Here is a 12,991-nt window from a genome sequence, read left to right as displayed (position 1 = left end):
GATGCATCAGTCAGAACAAAAGAAGTATTCCAAAAATCAAAGTTGATACTGCAAGCCTTCTTCACAGTTAATTTCAGATATCACGAACATGAAGTGTTATACTTCTTTTATATTGAGCAAGGGTACAGGGCCAGTTTAGATCCTAGGAAAGAGGTCACACAAAGGTATGACTCTCTGGAGGCCTGGTTCATTGGAGGGCTATCACTGAAGACTAACAATCTGTGTAGATAAAGGTATCACATTTTCCTTAGTGTGTTATGTTGACAAGTCACAAACTCAAAGAAATGTCTATTTTGTTACAAATGTTTTCTTATGGGGAATGAGGGAGTCCTGAGTGAGTGTATAAGGAGAAGATAAAGTCCTGAGTTAGTGTGTAAGGAGAAGATGAAGTCCTGAGTGAGTGTGTAAGGAGAAGATGGTGTCCTGAGTGAGTGTGAAGAAGATGGAGTCCTGAGTGAGTGTGTAAGGAGATGAAGTCCTGAGTGAGTGTGTAAAAAGAAGATGGAGTCCTGAGTGAGTGCGAAGGAGAAGATGGAGTCCTGAGTGAGTGTGTTAGGAGAAGATGGAGTCCTGAGTGAGTGTGAAGGAGAAGATGGAGTCCTGAGTGCGAAGGAGAAGGTGGAGTCCTGAGTGAGTGTGTTAGGAGAAGATGGAGTCCTGAGTGAGTGTGAAGGAGAAGATGGAGTCCTGAGTGAGTGTGAAGGAGAAGGTGGAGTCCTGAGTGAGTGTGAAGGAGAAGATGGAGTCCTGAGTGAGTGTGAAGGAGAAGGTGGAGTCCTGAGTGAGTGTGTAAGGAGAAGGTGGAGTCCTGAGTGAGTGTGTAAGGAGAAGATGGAGTCCTGGGTGAGTGTGTAAGGAGAAGATGGAGTCCTGAGTGAGTGTGAAGGAGAAGATGGAGTCCTGAGTGAGTGTGAAGGAGAAGGTGGAGTCCTGAGTGAGTGTGAAGGAGAAGGTGGAGTCCTGAGTGAGTGTGTAAGGAGATGAAGTCCCGAGTGAGTGTGTAAGGAGAAGATGGTATCCTGAGTGAGTGTGTAAGGAGAAGGTGGAGTCCTGAGTGAGTGTGTAAGGAGAAGGTGGAGTCCTGAGTGAGTGTGTAAGGAGAAGATGGAATCCTGGGTGAGTGTGTAAGGAGAAGGTGGAGTCCTGAGTGAGTGTGTAAGGAGAAGATGGAGTCCTGAGTGAGTGTGAAGGAGAAGGTGGAGTCCTGAGTGAGTGTGAAGGAGAAGGTGGAGTCCTGAGTGAGTGTGGAGGAGAAGATGGAGTCCTGAGTGAGTGTGAAGGAGAAGGTGGAGTCCTGAGTGAGTGTGAAGGAGAAGATGGAGTCCTGAGTGAGTGTGTAAGGAGAAGGTGGAGTCCTGGGTGAATGTGCATTGCTGACAAAGACATCCATGCCTTAGATCAATAGGTCAGGTTCAGGGAACTGGCAAATCCTTCCTATGACCTGTGTGCCAATGCTGACAGAGTTTACAGAAGCAGCTTCCTCCTGGATCTTAAAGCCAGAAACTGCTCCGGTACAGAGACTTCCCCTCCTTCTCCTGCCGTCAAAGAAAGCAGGGCCTAACCAATCCCAGCCTTTCTGTATGTCTGTCTGTCCTTTCTTCATTCCCTATCACCCTAGTCAGGTTTCCAGGACCAAGCCATGAAGGACTGGACAATTCTATAATTGCCTTATTTATATATGGAAGAAAAACTGGGATTACCAAGTTTTAAAACATCAGTCTTTAGGGGATTGGAGAAGTGGTTCAGTGATGAGGAGCATAGCAGTTTGTTCTCAGTTCCCACATTAAGTGGCTCACAAAAACCTGTAACTCCAGCTCCAGGAATCCTATGCACTCAAGGTATATACTTATATAGACATATACAATACATGCAAATAAAAAAATTTATTTCCTCATGAAAGTACTCCATAGGCTTTTATTACCATAATTGTTTATTATCACAAACAGTTGGGGAAGCTCTTATTTTTACATAGCATTTTTCTCCTTCTTGGTTCTATGAGGACAGGAGGTGGGTGCTTCCTAACCCAAGTATGTATGGCAGGCCTGAAAGCTGAAGGCTCTTGCACGACACTTCTCTTTATGGCTTTTGTTTTTATTAGGCCTGAGCTTCCAAACACTGCTATGAAGGAGGAAGAAGCAAGAGTTGAAAGGCCATGGACATTGGTTGTTGGTCCTCTGCACACAGCAGCACCCAGAGGATTCCCTCCCAGGCCCATTCATCTTTCTTTGCTTCCCACATCTGGGAAGCCTTTTGAGTCACCTCTTGGGCATTCATTTCCATGGGTGGTGAGGAGACTTGAAGGGCAATGCTCTTAATCAATCATTGCTCAGATATTCTGAGTTGGAAAGCAGGGGAAACCAGAGGGAACCATGGAGTAGAAGCTGAGATTCAGATTCAGACTACCACACTTCTCTTTGGCACATAAAGAGATCAGGAAAGTGTGGTTCTAGCCTGGGATAGGGAAGAATGCTGATACTGGTCACCAAATCTAAAGAGTTGGGTAGTTAAGTATTTGTAGAAAGTAGAAACTCAACGCTTGGAGTTTATTTGAGGCTATGGCACAGTCTTTTTTTTTTTTTTTTTTTTTTTGTTCGAGACAGGGTTTCTCTATGGAACAACCCTAGCTCTGCTGCCTGAGTGCTGGGATTAAAGGCATGTGCCACTACTACCTGAAAGACCCTACAGACCCCTTCCTCAAAACCCGTAGCTAGCATGCTCCCGGGGGAACGCCCTGTTTGCTTTAAAAAAAAAATTCTCTGGATCAGCAGCCAGCCTGCTCCTGTAAGAACATCCCATGTGCCTGAGAGAGCAGGAGATAGAGATAGGAAGACTGCAAGGCAAGATGTCAATAAGATAGGATGTCAACAAAGCAGGTTAGCTATAAGATAGGAACAGGATGATTGTTGCCATGCTGAGAGAGGAAACCATTCATGCCCCCCCCGCCGCATTCCGATAACCACGCTTTTGCTTCTGTAAACTTGCTTTTTGCTCTTCCCTATAAAGAGCCTGCTCTCCAGCTGGCAGGTGCGCAAATCTTCCGAGAGATCTTGCTGCCCACAGGTACCTGTGTCGACTCAATAAACCTCTTGCGATTTGCATCCGTGCGGTCTAGGCCTGTTCCTTGGCGTTAGGGAGGTCTCCTCCCGAAAAGAGGTCCTCGTCGAGGGTCTTTCACTACCCAGCCAGTTTTTGTAAAAAATTTTTTTCATTTCTCTCACTGTATTGAGCTCCAGCTCATTTCCTTCTTTGCTCCGGTCTTTTTCCTTTATAAACGCCCAATTATCTCAGTACAAACCAGAGTTCAGTTCACTATGAGTTCTTTTCCAACTGCAATAGCATATGACTGATGAAACTCTACTTAGAGCTTGGCTTTAGGGTCTGGCTCTATTTACTTTTGATAAAAGGTTAATAGTCAAAGAAACCAATAAAGGTGTTAGATCTATTGTTGGCTTTCTTTTTTTGTTTGTCTATTTTATTTATAGATTTTTGTTTGTTTGTTTGTTTGAGGTACAGCATTTCTATCTATCTTGGGTGGCCTGGAACTCATCATGTATGCTAGGCTGGACTTGAACTTGCAATCTTTCTATTTCAGCCTCTCAAGCTCTGGTATGGCCTGCATTTGTCTACTTCTTTCCTTCAGGTGAGCTGAGAAAAGAAAAGGAGGAGGAGAAAAAGGAGGAAAAGAAGGGAGAGGAGAAAAAAGGAGGAGGAGGAGGAGGGAGGACGAGAAGGAGAAACAACTAACTAGAGATAGAAGATGAATACTGGTAGGAGCCAGGTACTGGAGAATTTGGATTGTAAATGAAAAACTTACTTTTTCGGCTGGGCAGTAGTGGCACACACCTTTAATCCCAGCACTTGGGAGGTAGAGGCAGACAAATCTCAGTTAGTTCAAGGCCAGTCTGGTCTACAACGTGAGTTTCAGGACAGTTACACAGAGAAACCCTGTCTTGAAAACCCCAAAAACAAAACAAAACAAAAACCAAACAAACAAACAAATTTAAAAAAGCCCTTACTTTTCAAGAGAAAAACTAATTTCTTTTGAAATTAGAGGTAAAGGAGATAGGATATAGATATGGTAAAGAAATCAGACGAAGAGTAAAAGGACTGAAGAGGCAAGAAAGTAAAAATCTCGGTAAACTGAATTATTAACAGACATAAAGGCACATTAAAAACAGCAGAAAAAGGTATCTCTTTCAAGGACTTGCTACATCCATACAACATTACAGCCAATTCCTCCCTACACTGACTGCATTTCTCACTGAAAAACTGTTCTCTAAAACCACAGACTACCAGAAACTGTGGTTCTAAATATCAGCAAAAAGAAAACCTTCCACTAATGTCTGGAGGACCACAGAAACAGCAAAGCAGTCTTGATTTGAAGAGCTTTAGAAAAAGGATATTCCCAAGACAACATTCCACATGGGTGGTAACTTTGTCATGTTCAAGGAAATGGAACCTTAACCACTATTATATAGCCCTGGGGTGGTACCTTTATCAGAGCTCTGCTTTGCTTAAAGCCTCTCAAAATACTGGACCATTTAAATTGTACCTAAATTCCACACTTCCAAGGTTTAATACTCCCATCTTTTTCTATATTTCTAAGATTCCCCACTGTCTCTCCTCTGTTGACAGAGGGTTTTTGTCCCACCCGGTCTTGCAGTCGTTCAGTCCCAAAGAAACACACAGAGGTCTACATTAATTATAAACTGGTTAGCCTATTAGCTCAGGCTTCTTATTGACTAATTCTTATGTCTTAAATTAGCCCATAATTCTTGTCTGTGTTAGCTGTGAGGCTTGGTACCTCTTATCACCGCCGCATTCTCATCTTGTTTCCTCTGTGTCTGGATGATGACTGCAGACTGAACCTTTCCTCTTCCCAGAATTCTCCTGTTCCGATAGCCCCACCTACACTTCCTGCCTGGCTACTGGCCAATGGGCATTTTATTAAAACAATACAAGTGACAGGGTACAAGACCATTGTCCTGCAGCACTCCTCCACTGCAGGAGACAATCAGGTTGACTCTATTGAACTCTGAATTTGTTTTCAGAGGTGCTAGAATGCTCCAGCAAATCCATGGGTCACTGGAGTTTTCCAAAGTTCCATGGTTCATTTTCCCAGCGAAGTCTGAAAACCATAAGAAAAGGTTTCTAATTATCCTTGAAGCATTTTCCCTTGCAGCACCTCAGAACCTTTTCCACTTAGAGTTTTGTGGTATTCTTCTTCTGAGAAGAGAATGCTAGTCATTTGTTTGTTTTTACAGTGCAAGGGGTCGAAGCTAGGGCCTTCTGCTTTCAAAGCAAGCACCATGCCTGACCTACAACTCAAGCCTCCGGAATATTTTTCTTAGATATGTAATTCACACATTTATTTAGGGCCTAGATCCTAGACCTTTAAAGGCACAATCTTAAGCAACCAGTTTTCATTCCTCTGTGTTGCATTTTCCGGGTGGTGGAAGTTCACCGAATATCTTTGGGATGTTGTGGTCCATCTGTGTGATGGTCAAGTCATGGGTAGCTGAAAGGGGTTCTTCTTCCATCCCACCCTTCTGTTCCATATCTCTTCGAAACTTTTTTCATTAAAGAAACTTCCCCTTTGTTATGTTTCTCCAACTCATACTGAAAGGGGCGCGTGTGGGACGGGGATGGGGGAGTACTGCTGCACTAGGGCCATGCCCCTCCCTTAATTCAAATTTCCCCGGTTAAGGCAAAGCAATCTAAAAAAACAAAACCAAAACAGTGGCCAAAATGAAAGCAAACTCTTTCTTTTAGAGATCTGGTGTCATACTAAATTAAACAACACCATTAAGTGGTAGAACCAAACTTCTCGAAAGAAAAAGACGGGTGGAGCTTCCTGAGTTTTAAAGAACCCCGTAGCGCACTCGGCTCCTCAACTCGCAGGAAAACTTGTTCAGGAGCCCAAACCGGCAACCGAGGTGGAGCGAGGTGGAGCCGAGGTGGCCTGCGGCCCGGCGCGGGCTATGATTGGTTACCCGGCCTCTCCCTGCGCCTGCGCAGTGCTCCTCCCGCCCGCCCAGCCTGCAGCCGGTCCGGGGTCTGCGGCCTTTGGAGGATTTGAGCGTCCGCTGCCCGAAAGCCGGCGAGTCGCCGGGATCGGCTAGTGGGCCGAGCGCTGGGCCCGGCTGCCCGTCCCAGGAAGGGAGGACGGCGCTGCTCTCCAGTTCTGCAGCCTGCGGAGGCCGCTGAGGGAGACCGAGGAGCGCCCAGACTGCGGGCGCCGCCGCCAATGGCCGCCATGATGGAGCGGAAGTGAGCTTCGGGCGCGGGCTGCCGGCGAGAGCGCTTCGGTCTCGCTGCCCGGCGCTGCCCGGGGCGCGCGGCGCTGCGGAGCCCGGCCCTCCCGGCCCTCGCGACCCCTGCCCCTCGGCTCCCGCCGCTTAGCCCGAGACTGAGCGGCGGGGAGTGGCTCCCGGCCTGCGGCCCGGGTTGCCAGAAAGATGGCGGACCCAGCGGAGTGCAACATCAAAGTGATGTGTCGCTTCAGACCTCTCAACGAGTCCGAGGTGAACCGTGGCGACAAGTATGTCGCTAAGTTCCAGGGAGAAGACACGGTGATGATCGCGGTGAGTGGCCCCTGTACCCACGTCGCGTGAGGTCGGGAAGGGCGGTGAGTTTTGGGACGTGGCCTGTCGCGAAGCCGGGAGGGAGCAGGGCAGTGCTCGCTCTTGCGAGGCAGATTTGCGGGTTCAGAAGGCCAGAGAAGATCGAACCTGTTCCGGCGACTCCGTGGTGGTTCGAGCGTCACCCCCAAATCCAGTTCTAAGCCCTGGAATCTGGGAGATGTCTTTTAGCCTGGATATTCCCCCAGCTGGGACTCTGGAGGCTATGTCTCGCGAGCTGGTTTAGGGCACATTTATGTGTGTGTGTGTGTGTGTGTGTGTGTGTGTGTGTGTGTGTGTGTGTGTTAGGATAGTCTCCTCCCTAGGGCTCTCTTGGAGGCTACGTCCCGGGAGCCAGTTGTCTTGTCTGTTTGCTTGTGTCTGTATGTTAGGATACTCTCCTCCTGGGACTCTAGAGTCTAGTTTAGGATGTATTCATTCGTGTGTGTCTGTGTGTGCTCATTGTTCCTGATGCTGTTGATGGTGTGCACTGCCTCCAAATTGAGAAGAAGTCAGAGTTCATCCAGATCACTGAGCTGTGGGCCCCACTGTACTCTACGGTAAATAATAGATACCTAGTTTTAAGTTTTAAGGAACTTGCTACTGGCGTTGAAATCTTAGGGGAGGAGAAACGGCAACTACAATATGCTTGCATCTCAAATGTTCACCCTCTTTTCATGTTAACAGTAATAAGTGGGAAATTAAGGCCTGTAAAAAGAAATAGTGGCTTTTCTTTGAAATTAGCAGTTATGTCTAATGCTATAGTACATATAAGTGGACTCAGACTGGGCCAAATAAGTATCAGAAAGATGTAGAATTTCACTCTTTACTGGGTTTTATGGAATAGCAAAGCGTTGTGAAGACTGTTTAAAGGGAGGAAATCACTATTATTAGATTCATATTAGTACAAATACAATCTATTTTGGAGAAAGTTGATCTTGGTAATCTGAGAAGTAGTAAATAATACTTCGTAGTGTAAAATGTGACTGAGTTGATGAGAATTTTTCCTATTCAGCATTGCAAGTTCTCTGGAGACAATATTCTGAATTAAAGATTAAAGGTAATTAAGATTTTGCCTGTATACAGAATAGTCAGCTAAACTAAAAAGAAAATTCATCTTAGTGATGAATGCCATGTGCATTAGGCATGCATTATTAGGATTCAGTTTTTAATGTCAGTTTTTACTCTCAATTGTTTCCTTGAGTGGGATTTTATATTTAGTCTATCGTTTAGACTACTTAATATAGAAATAGGACAGAGCGGTCACAGGAGACGAGCAATTGATGATTGAAAGCATTGGCCTGAAGATAGTACTGAAGTTAATGTTAATGTGTTAATGCACAGATTTCTAAAGTTCAGTTTCGGAAGTTGAATGTGTTAGTGCCACATCTTGGTAGGTATGGTCAGGAAAAGAAAACCACTAGGTCGCTACCAGCTTCTGCTGTGTGATGATTATCAGGCTGGTTCTTTGTTAAAAGTCCTCAAGATGCTTTTGCCATAAATGACATCATAGTAAGGAAGGGAAGTTAAGTGAAGGGATCCTCCTTTTCTTTAGGCGCCTGGGAGTGGGGGTGGGGTGTGTATTGTGCCTGCAGTCAGTAGAAACCTTCTATTAGTTATCAAACCTGGGGCTGCTTGTTCCTTAGGGTCTATGATTGATTATTCACTGTCAGCGGTGGTTTAGACAATTAAAGGTAGATGTATTTCATTTCCCACTTGTATTAAGATAGTCTTTATTCTCTGGGGGTTTGTGCATGTTTAAACAAATCTATAAATACCGCTAAGATTGTTTTGCTTAGAATGCCAAAATTTAGGATATACAATATGTCTTAAGTTATGGTGGCTTACCCACCTGTAGTCACAGAACATGTGAGTCTGAGACAAGAGAATCGTGAGCTCCTGTTTTGTTTTTAAAAGCCTGGGTGGTAATTTACACTCTTAATCTTAGCACTCCAAACACAGGAGGATCCCCATGAGGATGAATTTAGCCTGGGCTACATGTGAACAACCACCCCACCCCCAGGGAGAGAGGGGGAGTTGAGAGAGAAGTTAGAAAGTAATTTTCTAGTGTGGGCCAAATTTGGCATATAATACATAAAGAAACGAAAAATAGTCACCACTACAGAAAGTACATTTATTTTAGGTTCTTTCCTTTGGGAAAAGTTGTGCATAATTTCTGTTTCAAGGTTTCTGTAAATAATAATAACATGTTTAAGTGAACTTTGGGTACATGATGAGTAAAAAGTACATGGAAAAGTAAACTATAAAACCAAGGGAAAATTAAGGACACTGAAATTATTTAATATGTTTCATTCATTATGTTAGGAACTGATTTCTCACAAATACTAACTATATTAATATGCTGGGGTCTTTGTATTCAATTTTTTTGGTGAATTGTATTTTAAAAGCCTCTTTGGGAGTGCATAAGGAATTTAAGGAATGAAATGGACATCTCTATGTCAAAGAACCAGATTGAAAAAAGTTATAAAACATGATTTATTTTAATCATTTTATTGGATCTGAACCTGATAAAAAGATATATGGACTGTGTCTGCAGAGTTAAATGTCTTCTAATCATATTCCTTATATGGTATATTGTTCAGGCTACAAGAACAGAAGCCAGCCTACTGTAATTCATTGACATTAAAAGAGAATTAAAACTAATTAGATTATCTTGTCCGTTTCCTTGCTTACCTCAAGCAGAACACAACTTGCACTTACATCTCAATGCTGGTTTTATGTTTTAACCTTGAGAGAGGAAAGAGACATCCTTACTTACCATCATGTCAAAGGAAAATCCAGCACACACTGCAGTCTGAAAGATCACTGTTCAGAATTCCTATTGGTAGCATATCCCTTCTTTATGACCAAATTTGGTTTGATCTGTGCATCCTCACATGGCAGTCATTCAAAAAATCTAAGGTATGATGCAGTTCGGTTAAACTCACTCCTTGAATTTATCCCCTTGAAGGCTAAGTCAGGTATGGATGCTTCTTGTGATTTAGAGCTTGTAAAATAGAGTAATTTTGAAAACACAGAGGTATAGGTTGTGTAATATGTATAAGTCAAAAGAAGTGTACTTGAAAAAAAAACCCTTAAGACCTGATTTATGTTTCATTTGTTTAATTTATTCAAAAGGTAGAGATAGGTCTTCACTGTAAAATTTTCATTCACAAGGTCTTGATTTCTTCCAAGGAAGCCAGATTCAATTAGTAAATTCATAACTTTATCTTTTGCCTTGCATAGTAAAATTAATGATTTATTTTTCTTTCATTGGGGTGTATGTGAGTGCATATGCGTATGCATGTATGCATTCATGCAGGTACCCATGGAGGCCAGGAGAGGGCATTGAGTTGCCAGGGGGTAGTTACAGGCTATTGTAAGCTATGGATGTTGGGAACAGAAGTCAGGTTCTCTAGAACAATAATAGGAGATAACTCCTGAGCCATTTTCCAGTCTCAAAATTAATATCTTAGAACTGCAGTCCAAAAAGATTGTTTTGTCAAACAAGTAAATAGCAAACTATCTTTTTAACAAACCTGTGTATATGGGATTGAATGTTAATATGTCAGTAGCATCTTAGCAAAAGGATTACTTTTGTAAAGGGAGACTGCTTGTTTGTTTCCTGGCCGCCCAGACCCGAAATAATCACACAGAAACTATATTAATTAAAACACTGCTTGGCCTATTATTTTAGGCTTCTTAATAATTAACTCTTACATCTTAAATTAACCCATTTTTATTATTCTGTGTATCACCACAAGTCTGTAGCTTACCTGGTAAAGTTCTGGCATCTGTCCCCTTCATCAGGTACATGGCCTCTGTTTGGCTCCTCCCCCCACATCTCTTCCAGCCTGGCTATATTCTGCCCTATTATAGGCTGAAGCATGTTCTTTATTAACCAATGGTAATAAAACATATTCATAGCATACAGAAGGGAATCCTACATCACAGAATAATCAACATTGATGCCATTTTAAGTTGATTCTCAAATAAAGTCCAATTAGGAATGTTTCCAGTTGCTGAGGGAAAACAGCTGGGGCTTAAATAAGTAAACCTTTATTTTTCTCATAGAAATATTAGAAATAGGTTCATATTGCTGCTGCTTCCAAGACTCTATTATAGTCTCTCATGCTTAGTTACTTTTGATTATTGTAGTTGCATTTACAAGATGGATGCTACAGCTTCAGATTTTATTCCAAGAAGAAGAAAGCAGTTCCAACTGGGTGGTCCCTTTTATCAGGGAAGTAAGACTTTCTCAGGGGCCTCCTAGCAGATCACTATTTTATATGATTCGGAGCTGCATCATGTGACCACCATTTGCAAGCGGACTAGACTAGTAGAAAGTCACAGGGAAAAGAGAGGGTTTGGGATAGATAGCCCTGTAGATCAGGGCTTCTTGAACTTTTCCCACTTGCCTAAGAGAGTCTTGTGGTGCTTATGGTATGTGGGTATATAAAACAGATAAAGTATCAGACATGTACTGATAATCATAAAAATATTTTAAAGCATTCTTTTGATACTACTTATTAAAGATTAATACAGTTTTGCATGCTAATTAGATAGATGTGCTTGTTTACTTTTATATAAAAAATTAAGTCTGCAAGATATTGAGCATCTTCAGTGGTTGGAAAGAACCAATTCCTCCAAGATGTCCTGAATGTATGTGTGTAGTGATGCATACACACAAATAAATGTATTTCTTTTTTTTTTTAATTTTGTTTTTCTTTTTTTAATTTTTGAGATAGGGTTTCCTCTGTGTAGCTATGGAGCCTATCCTGGAACTCACTCTGTAGATCATACTGGCCTTGAACTCATAGAGAGCCGCCTGCCTCTCGAATGCTGGGATTACTGATGTGCACCACCACCACCTGACATATTTTAGTTTTTTGATTAAGAAAAATCAGAATATAAAATGCATGTACCTCAAGGAAAGGTAGTTGTGAACTCAGTGACAAAGGTCATATTAGTACCAGGGGTATGGGTCAGTGATAGAGCACTGACTTCAGAGGTCAGGTTAGTACCAGGGGTATGGGTCAGTGGTAGAGCACTGACTTCAGAGGTCAGGTTAGTACCAGGGGTATGGGTCAGTGACAGAGCACTGACTTCAGAGGTCAGGTTAGTACCAGGGGTATGGGTCAGTGGTAGAGCACTGACTTCAGAGGTCAGGTTAGTACCAGGGGTATGGGTCAGTGGTAGAGCACTGACTTCAGAGGTCAGGTTAGTACCAGGGGTATGGGTCAGTGATAGAGCACTGACTTCAGAGGTCAGGTTATAGGTTGGGAAAGAATAAGAAACAATCAAGTAGAGCAGAAAATTTGTCAGTGAGTCTAAGAAGATTTAGTTTAAAAATATTTTACTTATTTTTAGTTCATTGGTGTCAGTGTGAGGGTACCAGACTCCCTGGAACTGGAATTACAGATAGTCGTGAGCTGCTGTGGGTGCTGGGAATTGAGCCTGGGTCCTCTGGAAGAGCAGCCAGGGCTCTTAACTGCTGAGTATCTCTCCAGCTTTAGTTTTTAATTTAATTTTTAAAATGGGTTGAACACTAGTAGGAATAATATGGTTACTTAGGAGAACAGGTCTCTATAAAGATGAGAAAAGGAAGGACAGACTGTCTAGGTATATACCTGCCTGCTCCCTGGTTTTTCCTAAAGGATAAAAAGCTGGATCCCAAAGCATACAGCAGTATGACTCTAGGGAAAAAACAAATTTAACATTATAGAGTAGTTACTAGGCCTCCTACCTACCATGAGTACCAGGGGATGAAAGCATGTCATCAGGCTTGGCAGGCTCCTTTACCCAGAGTCATCTCACTGGCCCCATATTCCAATTCCTAAAAAAACTTTTAGGCCTCTGCCACTTTCTTAGACTATCAAAGTATTTCTCCAGGTGTGGTTCTATGGTCCTCAGCGTTCATATTACCTTCCATAAGAAGGTTTAAGGACTTTCAAAATATGATGTCATTTTCCCTGGGTTGACATTTGTATTTGATCTTTGCTCCTACTACTTCAGACTTTTGTTTCTCGAATGTTACAAGCTTCTTTTGACCCCAGGCTCTTGAAGCATCTTATTAGCAAAGCCTGTACCCCTTCCTCCCACCAACTCAGCTGGCATTATGGCTGATAGTGAAAAGCGGGCTAGTGAGTCAGATGTTCTCTGAATGTCTGACATTCTCCTGCTCTCTTTGTGTGCTCTCGGTATGTCAGTTGAGTACTGTAGTCACTTCATTGTGTCATGTGGACCCCACTGTTACTTAAGCTTCCACTGAAACAGAATCTGTCTTGGTCAGTATGGCATCTGCATTCCGTAACTATTTGTTAAATGAAAGAATGAAAAGCTGAATCAAAGCTAGTGAAAGAATTTTAATT

At 42.8% G+C, this 12,991-nt stretch overlaps 1 protein-coding gene across 2 annotated transcripts in view; it reads left to right on the top strand.

The window, feature by feature from the left end:
• The first annotated feature begins 6,029 nt into the window (after positions 1 to 6,029).
• Kif5b (kinesin family member 5B) overlaps positions 6,030 to 12,991 on the top strand; it is a 47,389-nt gene continuing 40,427 nt past the window's right edge. For both annotated transcript variants that reach the window (XM_041641492.1, XM_041641491.1), the window contains exon 1: positions 6,030 to 6,584. In XM_041641492.1, the coding sequence (XP_041497426.1) occupies positions 6,459 to 6,584 (126 nt within the window). In that variant the 5' untranslated portion in view covers positions 6,030 to 6,458. The remainder of the gene's footprint in view (positions 6,585 to 12,991) is intronic.

The sequence above is a fragment of the Microtus oregoni genome, unplaced genomic scaffold (assembly GCF_018167655.1).
Source record: "Microtus oregoni isolate MIOR12 unplaced genomic scaffold, Mior012 000070F_ref0000104, whole genome shotgun sequence".
Classification (NCBI taxonomy): domain Eukaryota; kingdom Metazoa; phylum Chordata; class Mammalia; order Rodentia; family Cricetidae; genus Microtus; species Microtus oregoni.
This window is presented reverse-complemented; position numbering and strand designations above follow the sequence as displayed.